Source organism: Muscardinus avellanarius, assembly GCF_963383645.1.
Source record: "Muscardinus avellanarius genome assembly, chromosome: 11".
NCBI lineage: Eukaryota > Metazoa > Chordata > Mammalia > Rodentia > Gliridae > Muscardinus > Muscardinus avellanarius.
In genome coordinates, this window is record NC_137797.1 from 97,547,529 (window position 1) to 97,561,008 (window position 13,480).

General features: G+C 42.6%; 1 protein-coding gene across 2 annotated transcripts in view; it reads left to right on the forward strand.

Moving 5' to 3' along the window:
* The window catches only part of DYRK4 (dual specificity tyrosine phosphorylation regulated kinase 4), a gene marked incomplete at both ends in the record, with an annotated part of 55,588 nt that extends 42,359 nt beyond the window's left edge, over positions 1–13,229 (forward strand). For both annotated transcript variants that reach the window (XM_080705742.1, XM_080705743.1), the window contains 5 exons: positions 2,209–2,381; positions 4,471–4,531; positions 9,093–9,222; positions 12,131–12,306; positions 12,988–13,229. In XM_080705742.1, coding sequence (XP_080561868.1) covers positions 2,209–2,381; positions 4,471–4,531; positions 9,093–9,222; positions 12,131–12,306; positions 12,988–13,229 — 782 coding nt within the window. The remainder of the gene's footprint in view (positions 1–2,208; positions 2,382–4,470; positions 4,532–9,092; positions 9,223–12,130; positions 12,307–12,987) is intronic.
* Between the last annotated feature and the right edge of the window lie 251 nt (positions 13,230–13,480).

A 13,480-nucleotide genomic window follows, 5' to 3' on the forward strand; every position in this document is an offset into this window, starting at 1 on the left:
GCCCTTGGGAGGCGGAGACAGGAGGATCATGTAGGTTTAAAGCCAGCCATGCTGGCTTAAGAGACCCTGTTTCCAAATAAAAAAAAAAAAGTATAAAATAGGTCTGGGAGTGTAGCCCGGAAGTAGAAGGGTTTCCAGGAACCCCAGTACCACCAAAAGAAAACCCCCAAAAACAAACAAACAAACAAACAAACAAACAAACAAAAAACCCATGTCTATTATATCTTTTATGTACGGATCCTATAAGAAATTTTATTTAGAAAGCAAAGCCTCCCACAAAAAAGCTTATATGTTTACCCTTCTCAGATACCACAGCTGTTTAACTTACTAATTACCCTCATCTTGGGCTGCCAGGATGCTCAGAACTGAGTTTATTATTTTATCATTGGTTTCTGACTGTTACTCCCAGTTTTATAGTTCTCTTGACCTCCCTTTTATCTTTATTTTCATGGTGAGGCAGTACAGAGTGTAGACACGGGAAGTGAACTGCCTGGTTTCAAATCCCAGCTCCGTCGTTGGTAGCTGAGTGACCTTGACAATGTATCTAACCTCTGGATGCCTCGGTCTTCTCATCCTTCTCATCGGTCTTCTCGGTCCTTACAACAGCTCTATGAAGCAGGCTCTACCACTGTGAGACAGTGGTACCACGGAGACAGTAGTAGTGCCTGCTTCATAGAGCTGTTGTAATGACTGAAAGAATCCAGCTATGTAAAACACTCCAGTGGTGCATGGCATGTGTTAAAATGTCCTGTGTATCATGCATTGCAAAGTACCTCAAATCTATTTTGGAAGCAGGAAGGGTATAAAAATCACTTTTGTCAAATCTTTAATTTGCTTTAAGTTATAGAATGATTACATCCTTACTTATAACAAGTTAATTTAGCAGAGGAGTGATTACAGAACCTCTGCTTCCCCCACCCAGGTGATCACAAATAACAATTATATAGAAATAACCCAAATGTCTCATTTCTCTGGCTTCAGGCTCCTCATCTATAAAGTCAGGGCGCCCCACCCCATAAACATTAATATATCCTCATCTGCTGAGGGTTTGTTGATCCTTACTTTCTATATTTTATAGTCTGTAATTAATGTGCATAATATATTGAATACATCTTAAATTTAAATTAGGCATTTTAGATCCTTCCTTTCCAATTTAGATAACCCTCCTCTTTTGCCAAATTGCAATATTCTCAGAAGCTGTCTATGCAAAGTTGATCTGACAGCTTGGAAGCTTGGCATATATTGGTTTTATAGTTTGCATTTTGGGGAGATGCTGGGGATTGAACCCAGGGGCATCCTACCTGTGATCTACACCCCCAACACTATTTAATTTTGAAACAGGTTCTCATTAACTTGCTAGAATGCAGGTCTCCAACCTGCAATCTTCCTATCTCAGTCTCCCAAATACTGGGATTCCAGGTAAGTGCCACCACGGCCAGCTTATAGTTTACTTCTTTAAAAAAAAAAAAAAAACACCTGGCTAACTTAAATTTACTTCAAAGAACAGTGCTGCATTGGAGTACTTTATTAACAAAGGGGATAGCTGCCGGGTGTGGTGGCACATGCTTGTAATCCCTGTGCTTGGGAGGCGGAGACAGGAGGATTGCACAGGTTTGAAGAGACCTGTTTAAAAAAAAAAAAGAATCATATATATATATATATATATATATATGTTAGGTCTGAGAGTGTAGCCTGGAGGTAGAAGGGTTTCCAGGAACCCCAGTACCACAATAAATAAATAAATAAATAAATAAATAAATAAATAAATGAATGGGATAGCTGGGCATGTTGGCACACGCCTGCAATCCCAGCAACTCAGTGAGGCCCTCAGCAACTTAGTGAGATTCCATTTCAAAATAAAAAATAAAATAGAGCTGGGGATAAAGCTTAAAGATCCATGCTTCTGATTTCAACTCCCAGTGCCACACACACAAAACAAACAAACAAAAATAAAATAGGGCTAATACCACCTCCATTATAATCCAGTTGCTATGAGAATTTGATAATGTTCCATTCGATAGGTAACGTGACTCGTAGTGCTGACTGGTTGTACTTTCCTCTCTCTGCCAATCCCTAGTGTAACGGGATGGAGCTGGGGAGTCTAAATTTTTAATCGGCCATCCTGCACTGCTAAAATATCTAGGAGAGAGTCCGCAGGAAAGGAAGCAGTCTTTTCCACCTCAGCTTTCTCTCTCTCTGCCTCAACAGTATACACCTACATCCAAAGCCGCTTCTACCGATCCCCTGAGGTGATCCTGGGCCACCCCTACAACATGGCCATTGATATGTGGAGCCTGGGCTGCATCATGGCGGAGCTGTATACGGGCTACCCTCTGTTCCCTGGGGAGAATGAGGTGGAGCAGCTGGCCTGCATCATGGAGGTGAGGGGGGCTGGCATGGTAGATGTCTTTTGGATGGCTTCATCCCTTAGACCCTGGGTCTCTTGAGGCTGAGCAAAGGCTGACCAAGGGCAGTGGCCTGCATGCTAATTTTTTCTTGGTTGAATGTTCCTTTAAAATAGTTTTGAAATTATGTACCCTCCTATATATTATTGAGTTCCAGCATCTTTATCATAAATTTAAATAGCTTCAAAGGACCTAATTTCCTACCTTTTGCAAATAGTGACATGTTAAAATAAAACTGTTACACTAATCTTTCAGATATACCCAAGTGACATGATACCACCAACATCTTTCTAAAGAGAATGTGAATAAGTTCTTCTACAGTTATACCCTTTACTTCTACTTTACTTTTTCTTCTTGAATGAACTTTTTCCAACTCTATGCAGAACCTTTTCCAACTCCTGTGCAGAATTTCATTCTAATTTTAATAGTTTTATTTTGAAACTTTTTATCAGTCATTATAACTTAAAATTTTTCCCATTAGTGTAAACTCTGTGTCTATGAACTATTTTTTCTGGTGAGATTATTAGTCACAAAACTAGTGCGCAAATTATTAGGCATAAAAATTGAAGTTTTACTGGGTATATAGCTATTATAATAATGAATACAGCTGGGTTTTCTCTTTTATCAGTTAATTCCTATTGCTGTATGTGACTATTACTACTTCTTGCTAGAGTGCACAGGCTTAAGATCGGGCCATTCCAATACTTTGGCCCCAAAGATGTGAGCCCAGGAAGGAGGCCTGTTCCTGCTACCTTGCCTCATTCTGTGACTCCTTTTGAGTTTTGTGTAAAATCAAAAGGTGATCTGTCATCAGAAATTATTTTAATCTGCTTTTCAGCTGACAACTTGATTACAATGTTGTTTAAAAATAACTTGAAGTTATCTGACATAAAACTACATCACATTCTATCATTGACATCTAACCACCTTGTCCTTTTGGGAAGACCATCTCCCAGTGAAATGGCTTTACCGAGACTCACCACCTGGTTATTGATTACATCTATTATTTGCTCAACTGTCTTTTTGTGGAGTTAAACTAGACAAAACGAGGAAAATCACCCTAGAAAGTTGGAAAACTCACATTTTAAGATTTTCCCAGAAAACAAAGATATTTTGGCTGTGAATAAAGATATATCTAGTTTATCCGTGTGTATATGAAAAATTTCTAGAGTGTTATAGAAAGACATGTACATTCTTGAGAATTCTTAAGTACAGATAGATCATTTCATGGTTGAAATTAACAATAATATATTGAAATCATTTAGGTTAAAATAACTATAATGGGGTTATGGTGGAGTAAACGCTGGCTGGGGGTTGGTAAATCTGGGGTCTAGCCCAGGTTTTGGCCAGCCACTTTCCCATTTTGGACTGTGAAGGGGGTCAGACTAGGTGGCTCCTAAAGTTGCTGATGGATGAATTTATGAAGCACCCCTGAACCATTCCTGCTTCTAAACCAAAGAGAATGGGGCATCTTGGCTGAGGTTCCTACTGTCCCGGGACTGACTGCCCCTTGATCTCAGTGGGGCTGAGAAGCAGAAGAACAGAATTATGCATGGGCTGTGGTTGGGAACCCAGGGACGAGAGTAACCCATGTAATTTCTCTATCTCTGTGCACCCCTATAAGTTTCAAAAGTAACAAAAGTAAACAGTAGGTCTATGCTTTTCTTTGCAAGAAGAAATACATCTTATAAGGGCCTGGTGCCCATTGGGGATTTGCACCATTCCTGCCCCTCCCTTTCCAGTGCTCTGTTCTGTGATACGTGATTCCTAATTCAGTGTGATCAGCATGCACTGACTTGACATCTGGCTGCCTCTAAGGGTGGCTTGGCTCTCATTAGAATATTAGAATAGGATGGCCAGTGTTGATTCTTAAGATCCTGAAACAGCCCTGGACTAGGAGTTGAAAGACCTAGGCTGTATGCCTTGATGTCATCCCTTAATATCTCGAGTCTTTATCTGTAAAAGGTAAAGTTCAACTGAAGTCCCACATAGCTCTTTAGCTCTTAACAGTCTTTGAATCTATGGCTCCACAAAGAGCAAACCAACCTTGCTGTGCTTGTTGAAGGTGCTGGGCCTGCCGCCAGCCCGCTTCATTCAGACGGCCTCCAGGAGACAGACGTTCTTTGGTAAGTCCTCGGCTCTAACTCACTTTATCCCAGTGCGTCTAATGAGCTGTCATGGGCCTTGAAGACACCTCCTACACTATTTACCTCCTATTTTTCTTTTCCTCTGGCCCCATACCAAAGGAAAATCTATGATTAGGAGGTTAAAAAAAAAGTTCATAAAAAGCAGTCCCAGATAGCATGTCGGAGATGAGATGGGGAAATCACAGTGAAAATGGGGTCTTGGCAGTATAAGGACACCCACCAGGAGAATGACCATGTTTCCACTCAGAATATCTACCAGCACATGTTGAAACCTCAAAAGATTATACTTACCCCTTCTAAAGGTTCTCCCTACCACCCTAAGCAGCTTGCCCTCTCCTACCATGCCCCGTGCAGGAAAATCAAAGCAGAAACTTCTTTTTAAGAGCAGTGAGAAATTGCACTGTTATATCTTTTAATGCCAAAGTTCCCTTAATCTCTAAGACCCCTTCTGCCCCAGGTTCACTGCAACTGTGGTATAAAATGCGTGAGCAAAGGCTGTCAGAATAGTTTGGGTGTAGATGTGTTGTGGGTGGTCAATCAGGATCAGGTTGTTGGTCTGAGTGCTCGATTCAGCCTCATGGATGAAACTGCAAGGTACCAACCAATGCAGGGCTCCTGGGACACTAAGTACCGATTAAAGTCCCAGAGCTAAAATCTCTTTGAAGAACAATAAGAAACTAAGGGATTCCCAAGTACTGGAGGCCACAGTGCCCTCAAGGTTAGCTAAGTGGTTCAAAACTCAGACATGAGGGAGAGAAGACTCTACAGACAGGGACTCCTGGACATCTGGCACAACATTTTTGAGCAGCCATTGCTGTTAGGTCAGTTCACAGGTGCACACAAGCTACACGCCCTCAGTATTCCTGAACCTTCCATTATTGTTTTCAACTGGAAGAGACCTCAAGATGGGAAGGCGAATTAGTTTTTCTCTACCACTTGTCCCCTCAGTAGGAGGATCCAGATATTCTCACAAGGAGCCACAGAGACAACACGGTTTTATTCATGATGGTCGTATATACTGGTTCAGCCATGTGGAGGCTTATACTATAGTCTCCTTCTGTACCATTTGGTTAAAAAGTCACAGTCCAGAGCCCTGCCACAGCTGCATGATTCCTGGCTCCTCTCCCAGGACTCCAAAGACTTCTGTGACCCAGAAACTAAAAGTTGAAGGCCCAGCCAGCAGAGGTACTCTGTGGTCCCACGTCAGCCCCAAGGTGTTATCCGCTATGGTTAGTAGGACCCACGCCATTCCAGCTTAAGCCTTTTAACTATCACCTTCCAATTGTGGCTGGAGCTTTGGAGACCTTGCCTCCAGGCAGGGAGGTGTCTGCATTACCTTAGAACTATGCACACACAACTTGCCTTTCTTCAGCATCTGGATGGTGGGCAGAGGCTCTGGCTGAGTCGATGTATAACTTATACACTGAGCCATGGGACCAGTCGTTTCCCACCCATCGCTTATATAATTCAGCCTTTTGGATTTGGAAGGATTTGGAGGGAGAATGGCAGGGACAGTTGTGTTCTCTCATGTTGAGCAAAGACATCGGGGAAGCCTTTAGCACTGACCTTATGAAATCGCATCAAGGTGGGGACCAGAAGGAAGGAGGGGATGTGAGGCATATTGGGGGAGCGGTGCCAAGGACATATGCATGCCCACCTCACAAGAGTTCTTGATTTCTACCATCAGCGCTAGACTTTAGGATGACGGTGGGGTTTGGGTAGCAACATCCACATGGCTTCCTCTCCTGCAAGGGAAGGAACTTTGCATCATCTTCAGTGTTTTCTAGCCTTCATCTGATTGTAAGAATCATTTGGGCACTTGGCAAAATGCTAATTTCCACAGTCCTCCTCTATGACTTATGAGTAGTTGTGAAACGGGACCCTAGATTCTGTGTTGTTGACAACAGTGCCCTGTGAGTCTTCTGGCCAGGTGCCTGGGGTAAAGGCTGTGCTTGCTTTAGGTTTTGACTCTCCTTTTTCCTGGTTTGGGCTGCCAGAGGTTCCTCAACCTCTAGCCACTCCTAGTAAATTCTTATTTAGCAGCCTTAGGGTAGTGAGATGCTTAGGTGCCCAAGGAAGCAGGAAAGAGATGGAAAGAATGATTAGATATTAGGAAGGGCCAGAGGGGCAAGGAAGGCTTGGACAAGCAAAACAATGACATAAAGACAACTTAGGGGCTATGTTATTTATTGGACTGTGAGCTCGATTCATTTTTGGCATTTGTAAAAAGAGCAATACAATTCCTTTGGCCCATTTTTATCCATGCATATATATAAATACACAGATACCCATTTGCATCTCTACACACATGCTCACATACATAGTCATGGAAGTCTCTTCTGCAAGAATTCGGCCAAAGCAGATATCTTTTGGAGGCCCTGAAAGTCACATGGGTTGTAAAAGAAACAGAGCTTCATTATGCACCTTGTAGAAGGTGCATTACATGAACTTCACTGAGTTTTGAGAATTCAGTTAATGTGTAAACCATGTGAGAACATATACACATTCCCCCCTTATGTGAAACTTAGGAGCATAAGTGGCCAGCTATTCTGAACGTGTACACAAGGATCTGAATGTGAAAGCCAGTGGTCTTACATTTCAAGAATTACACAGCAACCTTGGGAAACGCTGGAGCTTTCTTCAGGGTGTCTCCTCAGGGAGAACAAATCATATCTTGGTGAGAGATTGACATTCCAAGCTACGTCTTCACCAAGTTTGAATATTCCAATTATGGACGAAATTTTAACGGTGACTCTAAGGAAGTAATGAGGTGACTTTGCTTGCGGGGCTTGTAAATGGGCTCTGAGAACATCCTCCTAAAAAGGCTTTCTTTGTTACTTGCTGTAAGTGCTCCAATTTTTTTTGCCTTATTGCACTAGTGGGGTAGAAGTAAGAACATAGATAATACAAGAGGGGAGTATGTTCTTTTTGTTTGGAGCTTTTTCTGTCATTTCAGGTAAATTTCATTATTATCACCATCATCATTTTTGTTATCATTATCTTGCCTTGGTAAATAATTAAACCAATTGAACTATTCATTTGATTTGGGAAAGAAATAGTGGGAAGAGGCTCAGAATATACTTAATAGCAGGAAATTTTATTTTTATTTATTTATTATTTTTGGCGGGTCTGGGGATGGAACCCAGAGCCATTCAAACTCCAAGCTACACACCCTGCCCTATATTTTGAAACAGGGTCTCACTGAGTTGCAGAGGGCCTCACTAAGTAGCTAAGGCTGTCCGCAAACCACGATCCTCTGGTCTCAGCCTCCGGAATGCTGGGATTACAAGCGTGCACCACCACGCCCATCTTAGAATTTTTTTTAATGTTTATTGTATTTATTGGATAGTCCACCTGGGGTTATTTCATACTAACCAAAATGAGACTATGGGTGCATGTGTGTATATGAGGGTGGGTGTGTTTGGGCACGTGTGTATATGAGGGTGGGTGTGTTTGGGCATGTGTGTATATGAGGGTGGGTGTGTTTGGGCATGTGTGTATATTTGAGTGGGTGTGTTTGCATGTGTGTATATGAGGGTGGGTGTGTTTGGGCATGTGTGTATATGAGGGTGGGTGTGTCTGCATGTGTGTATATGAGGTTGGGTGTGTTTGCATGTGTGTATATGAGGGTGGGTGTGTTTGGGCATGTGTGTATATTTGAGTGGGTGTGTTTGCATGTGTGTATATGAGGGTGGGTGTGTTTGGGCATGTGTGTATATGAGGGTGGGTGTGTTTGGGCATGTGTGTATATGAGGGTGGGTGTGTCTGCATGTGTGTATATGAGGGTGGGTGTGTTTGCATGTATGTATATGAGGGTGGGTGTGTTTGGGCATGTGTGTATATGAGGGTGGGTGTGTCTGCATGTGTGTATATGAGGGTGGGTGTGTTTGCATGTATGTATATGAGGGTGGGTGTGTTTGGGCATGTGTGTATATGAGGGTGGGGTGTCTGCATGTGTGTATATGAGGGTGGGTGTGTTTGGGCATGTGTGTATATGAGGGTGGGTGTGTTTGGGCATGTGTGTATATGAGGGTGGGTATGTTTGGGCATGTGTGTATATGAGGGTGGGTGTGTCTGCATGTGTGTATATGAGGGTGGGTGTGTTTGCATGTATGTATATGAGGGTGGGTGTGTTTGGGCATGTGTGTATATGAGGGTGGGTGTGTCTGCATGTGTGTATATGAGGGTGGGTGTGTCTGCATGTGTGTATATGAGGGTGGGTGTGTCTGTGCATGTGTGTATATGAGGGTGGGTATGTTTGGGCATGTGTGTATATGAGGGTAGGTGTGTCTGTGCATGTGTGTATATGAGGGTGGGTGTGTTTGTGCATGTATGTATATGAGGATGGATGTATTTGGGCATGTGTGTATATGAGGGTGGGTGTGTTTGGGCATGTGTGTATATGACAATGAGTGGGAGTGTAAGAGAGAAAGAGAGCTGTAAAAACCACTTCAGAAGTAGTATGGTTGAGTGGACAGTGGAGATGGGGCCTGTAATTATTGGCACCTGGAACTAAAAACAGAACGTTGTATCTCCCAAGATTCCAAAGGTTCTCCTAAAACGATAACCAACAACAGGGGGAAAAAGAGATACCCGGATTCCAAGGATCTCACGATGGTGCTGAAAACCTACGACACCAGCTTCCTGGACTTTCTCAGAAGGTGTTTGGTGTGAGTTTGTCGGGTGTCTTTGTCTCTGGGTTTCTTCTTAGGTATTATACTTTTCACATGTGTTTGCTGGTGAAAATATAGGCTGGACGATTGTTATAAAAATAAAAATAATGCTAATGATAGAATTCCAAGCCTCCAAAACACTTCCCATCTGTGTCATCAGACACTTTTTTTGCCCTACTGTGTGCTGATCAGAGTGGGTGATCTGCTGTGTTTTGCCAACACAGAGGCTGGGCTCAAAGAGATGAAGTGATTTTCTCTAGGTTCCTGTATGTGGGTAGTGTTTGCTGTCTTCTTGGCCTCCAGCTGCCTGCTAGTGAGATTGTGAGCAAAGCCTAACGTCTTCTGTGGCATGAACCGAGCCCTCTCCCTTCAGAGAGCCTGTTGTAACTGTGCACACACACCCAGTGTACACTCACTTCTGTTCCTCTAGGGCTCACTTCATATTAGGGAACTAAAGAAAGGGTGATCTGCAAACCACTTATTTTTGTCTGTCTTTCTTCTTTCTTTCTTTCTTTCTTTCTTTCTTTCTTTCTTTCTTTTTTTTTTTTTTGGTGGTACTGGGGTTCCTGGAAGCCCTTCTACCTCTGGGCTACACTCCCAGACCTATTTTTACATTTTTATTTGGAAACAGGGTCTCCTAAGCCAGCGCGCGCGGCTGGCTTCGAACCTGCGTGATCCTCCTGTCTCTGCCTCCCAAGCGCAGGGATTACAAGCGTGCGCCACCACGCCTGGCTTTTTGTATGTCTTTCTACAATCCATATGTCTATTTTTAATCTTAGAGATTAGGTTCTGAGCTGTAGTCAAGTCATAGTGAAAAATGAGTCATCACATGCAAAACCCACGCGGCACAGCATTTGGTTTGTAAGGTTTCTGGAAAATGCTGGCTATTGCTACTCTTTTACCACCATTACCAAGTCTGTCTCCCCTGAATGCAAGTATATTAGCTGTGTGACATCTGACAAGTCATCATTTCTCGTTGGGCCTCCGTTTCATTTTCTGTAAAATGGGGACATTCCTAAGGTTCCTTCCAGCCCTGTAATTATTTAGTATTTTTAGAAGACTGTATCATACATCGTCTCATTCTTCCAGTGGGATAGAATAATTTCATCAAAATACTCTTTTGGCATTTGTTTATGTGGGATTTAGGTGCTAAATCAGAGGGAAAACCATCAGGTACTACTGAAAATATTCTCATTTATGGGAGGGTCATGCAGTCCTCCATTTTTATGAACATGCCACCCTGGCCTTGTGGGAAGCTATAGAATGAGTAGGCCTTAACAAATCCCAGAGACTAAGGAGAATTATCCAGACACCCAACCATCCAGAATACAGATCATCAACAAGAAAAAACATTATTTACTTTGTGAAAAGGACTGACTGCTCACAACTTGCAAGAGGCAGTCGAGCTGATGGAGCCTGTTACCTAATCCACGCAGTGCTAAACAGCACATCTTTGCAATGGAGACTAAAAGTTTTGATCCAAAGTCAACAGGATCAGTAAATGTATAGCCCGGTGTCTAAACTTGTGAATTTCAGAAGTTCAGGAGCGGGAAGGTGCAGTTTAACAGTATTCCTTTGACAAAGAACTGGGAGCTTGAGTTGCAAAGGACACCGATGAGTCTTGGCTGTTTATTCCATCTCCCTGGAACCACAGCTTTTCCCAGAATGAAGGAAAACAGCTAGAATTTCCTACCTTGGAAGGTGGCCAGATGGTGGAAACCATAACCTATGAAAAATAGTTAGTGGTGATGTCAGTGTGTTCAGATGCATTTTGACACGAACGAAGGATGGGTTATTTTATTCCATATAATGCTAATGGGTGGAATTCGAGCCTCAGTAAGAGTCAAGGAGAAGCGAGACACTTTTGGCTCAATCAAAATGAAGGACTCTGAAGGAATCAGAGATTGTCCAAAGTGGAATAGGCAGACCTGTGAGTTAGCACCTTGTCACTGATGTTGAGAGCGGCAGAGTGGTTCTATGTTGGGAATTCTGTCAAATGTGTTTTGCTGCTGGGTTAGAAGTTTGCATGAATTATGTCCAAGTTCCCTTATAAATCTTATCTTAGAGTCCTATGACTTTGTGATATATTTGGAGGCTGAGTTTTCACAGTTTGGGAATTGAAATTAGGCATATCAGCTTTTATCTTATAAAACCCTAAATTCTTTTGTTCATGCCTTTCTTTTTTTCCGGTATTAAGGATGGAACCTGGGGGAATTCTACCTTCAAGCCATAACCATAGCCCTATTTTTTCTACTTTCTTTTCTTTTCTTTCTTTCTTTCTTTCTTTCTTTCTTTCTTTCTTTCTTTCTTTCTTTCTTTCTTTCTTTCTTTGTGGTACTGGGGTTTCTGGCAGCCCTTCTACCTCCGGGCTACACTCCCAGTCCTATTTTATACTTTTTTATTTTTGGAAACAGGGTCTCTTAAGCCAGCAAGGCTGGCTTTGAACCAGCGCAATCCTCCTGTCTCCGCCTCCCAAGCACGGGGATTACAAGTGTGCGCCACCATACTTTTAAAACAGGGTCTCACTGAGTTGCAAACGGCCTTACTAAGTAGCTGAAGCTGTCTGTAAACCGCAATCCTTCTGTCTCAGCCTCCCAAATGCTGGGATTACAAGCATGCACCACCACACCCAGCTATTTTTCATTATGTGAATTTTCAGGAATTCTAAAAACTGGAACTTAATGTATTTCCTGAATCACTTAAAATTTTTCTAAAGAAATGTATTTCTAGTAGTCGTTTCTAGGTACTTTTGAATTATGTTGTAATCTCTGCTCTTTAATGGTATCTTTGAGATTCTAACATGGCTTAAATGAAAAACACCTTTTTTGTAAATTTCTTAAAAATTATATCAATATTAAAAAGGGAAGTGAAACTATAACCCATGCTGGGTTTTGTTGGTGTGCAGATGGGAACCTTCTCTTCGCATGACCCCTGACCAGGCCCTCAAGCATGCTTGGATTCATGAGCCAAGGAGCTTCAAACCACGGCCCAGACCCCAGGCCCTGAAGAAATCCAGTTTATGTTTTCCTTCTGAGACAAGCAAGGACAAGGTCCAAGGATATCATTACTCATGTAAAAGAGGTACGGCTCTCAAGCTCCTCCCAGTCCAGTTCCCATCAGCTAATGAGCCAGGCATTTCTGGAGGATGTGCACATCAATTTCTCTGAGCTCAGTCTTGGACAATTTATTTCTGGCTACACCATTACTATCCTGCCATTTATTATTTGAGCAATGTCTCTTTTTTGGGGGACCTCAGTCTTTACTGGATCCCTTTTGCCCTTACAATTAGGATTTTCTGTTTTCTCCTATATTTAATTCCTTTTCCTTCTTTCTCTTCTGCTTCACTGTGCCCATCCCTTTATGTCCTATAATTACCTTCTAAATGTGTATCAGTGGCAGATTGTGGTACTATGCAAATCTTTTATATGCAAGAGAGCCTAATGGATAAGTACAGGTCCTTGGTTACTGAGTTGCCTGGGATTAAATTCTGGCTATTACTTACCAGGTGTGGTCCTTTGGGCTAAAGTTTTTTTTTTAACCTCTCAGGATATCAGTTTGTTACTAGAGTGAGAATAATGCTTAGATAGGGTGCTGAAATGACCAAGTGAATCAATAAATATCAAGTGGTTAGAATAGTCTGACACAGAGACTGTATGACAGCCACAGTTTTCCTAAAGTGACTTACAGCCTGATGGAAAGTTAGAATATGCAGCAATTCACGTTTTAACACTTACCCCTCCTCTCTTCTCTCCCCCTCGGCAGATGAGATCGCCAAGGAGACTACAGACAAAATAAAAGATGGCACCACCAAGCGTGTTCAGAATTCAGGGGACCAGCAGGGCTCTCTCCAGCACACATCTGATGTTGTCCAGCTGCCTCCTCTGGCAGAAGCCACTAGAAAGCCAGAGGCGATTGTTGAGCCAGAGGCGGCCGTGACCCCCACAGGGCAGCAGAGCCCCAAGTCCTCCCCCAAGAACACAGGCATTTTACCACCTATTGTATGACCCTTGCCAAAGGTGTGTCCTCTTCCTTTCCACCAATGATATTTATTAGAGACAGCGCTTATATTGTACAATACTTCAGATGGATGTTTTTCAATGCATAAAGGTTTGTTTAAAAAAAACCACGACTTGATTCACACAGCCAAGCGGCCTGCAGCCTCTTCTGAGAGGCAGGGTGGAGGTCCTTGTAACTGAATTCACTCTGTATATGTCTCTCCGTGTCTGGGGTGGGGTGGGGTTTAAATAAATAATTT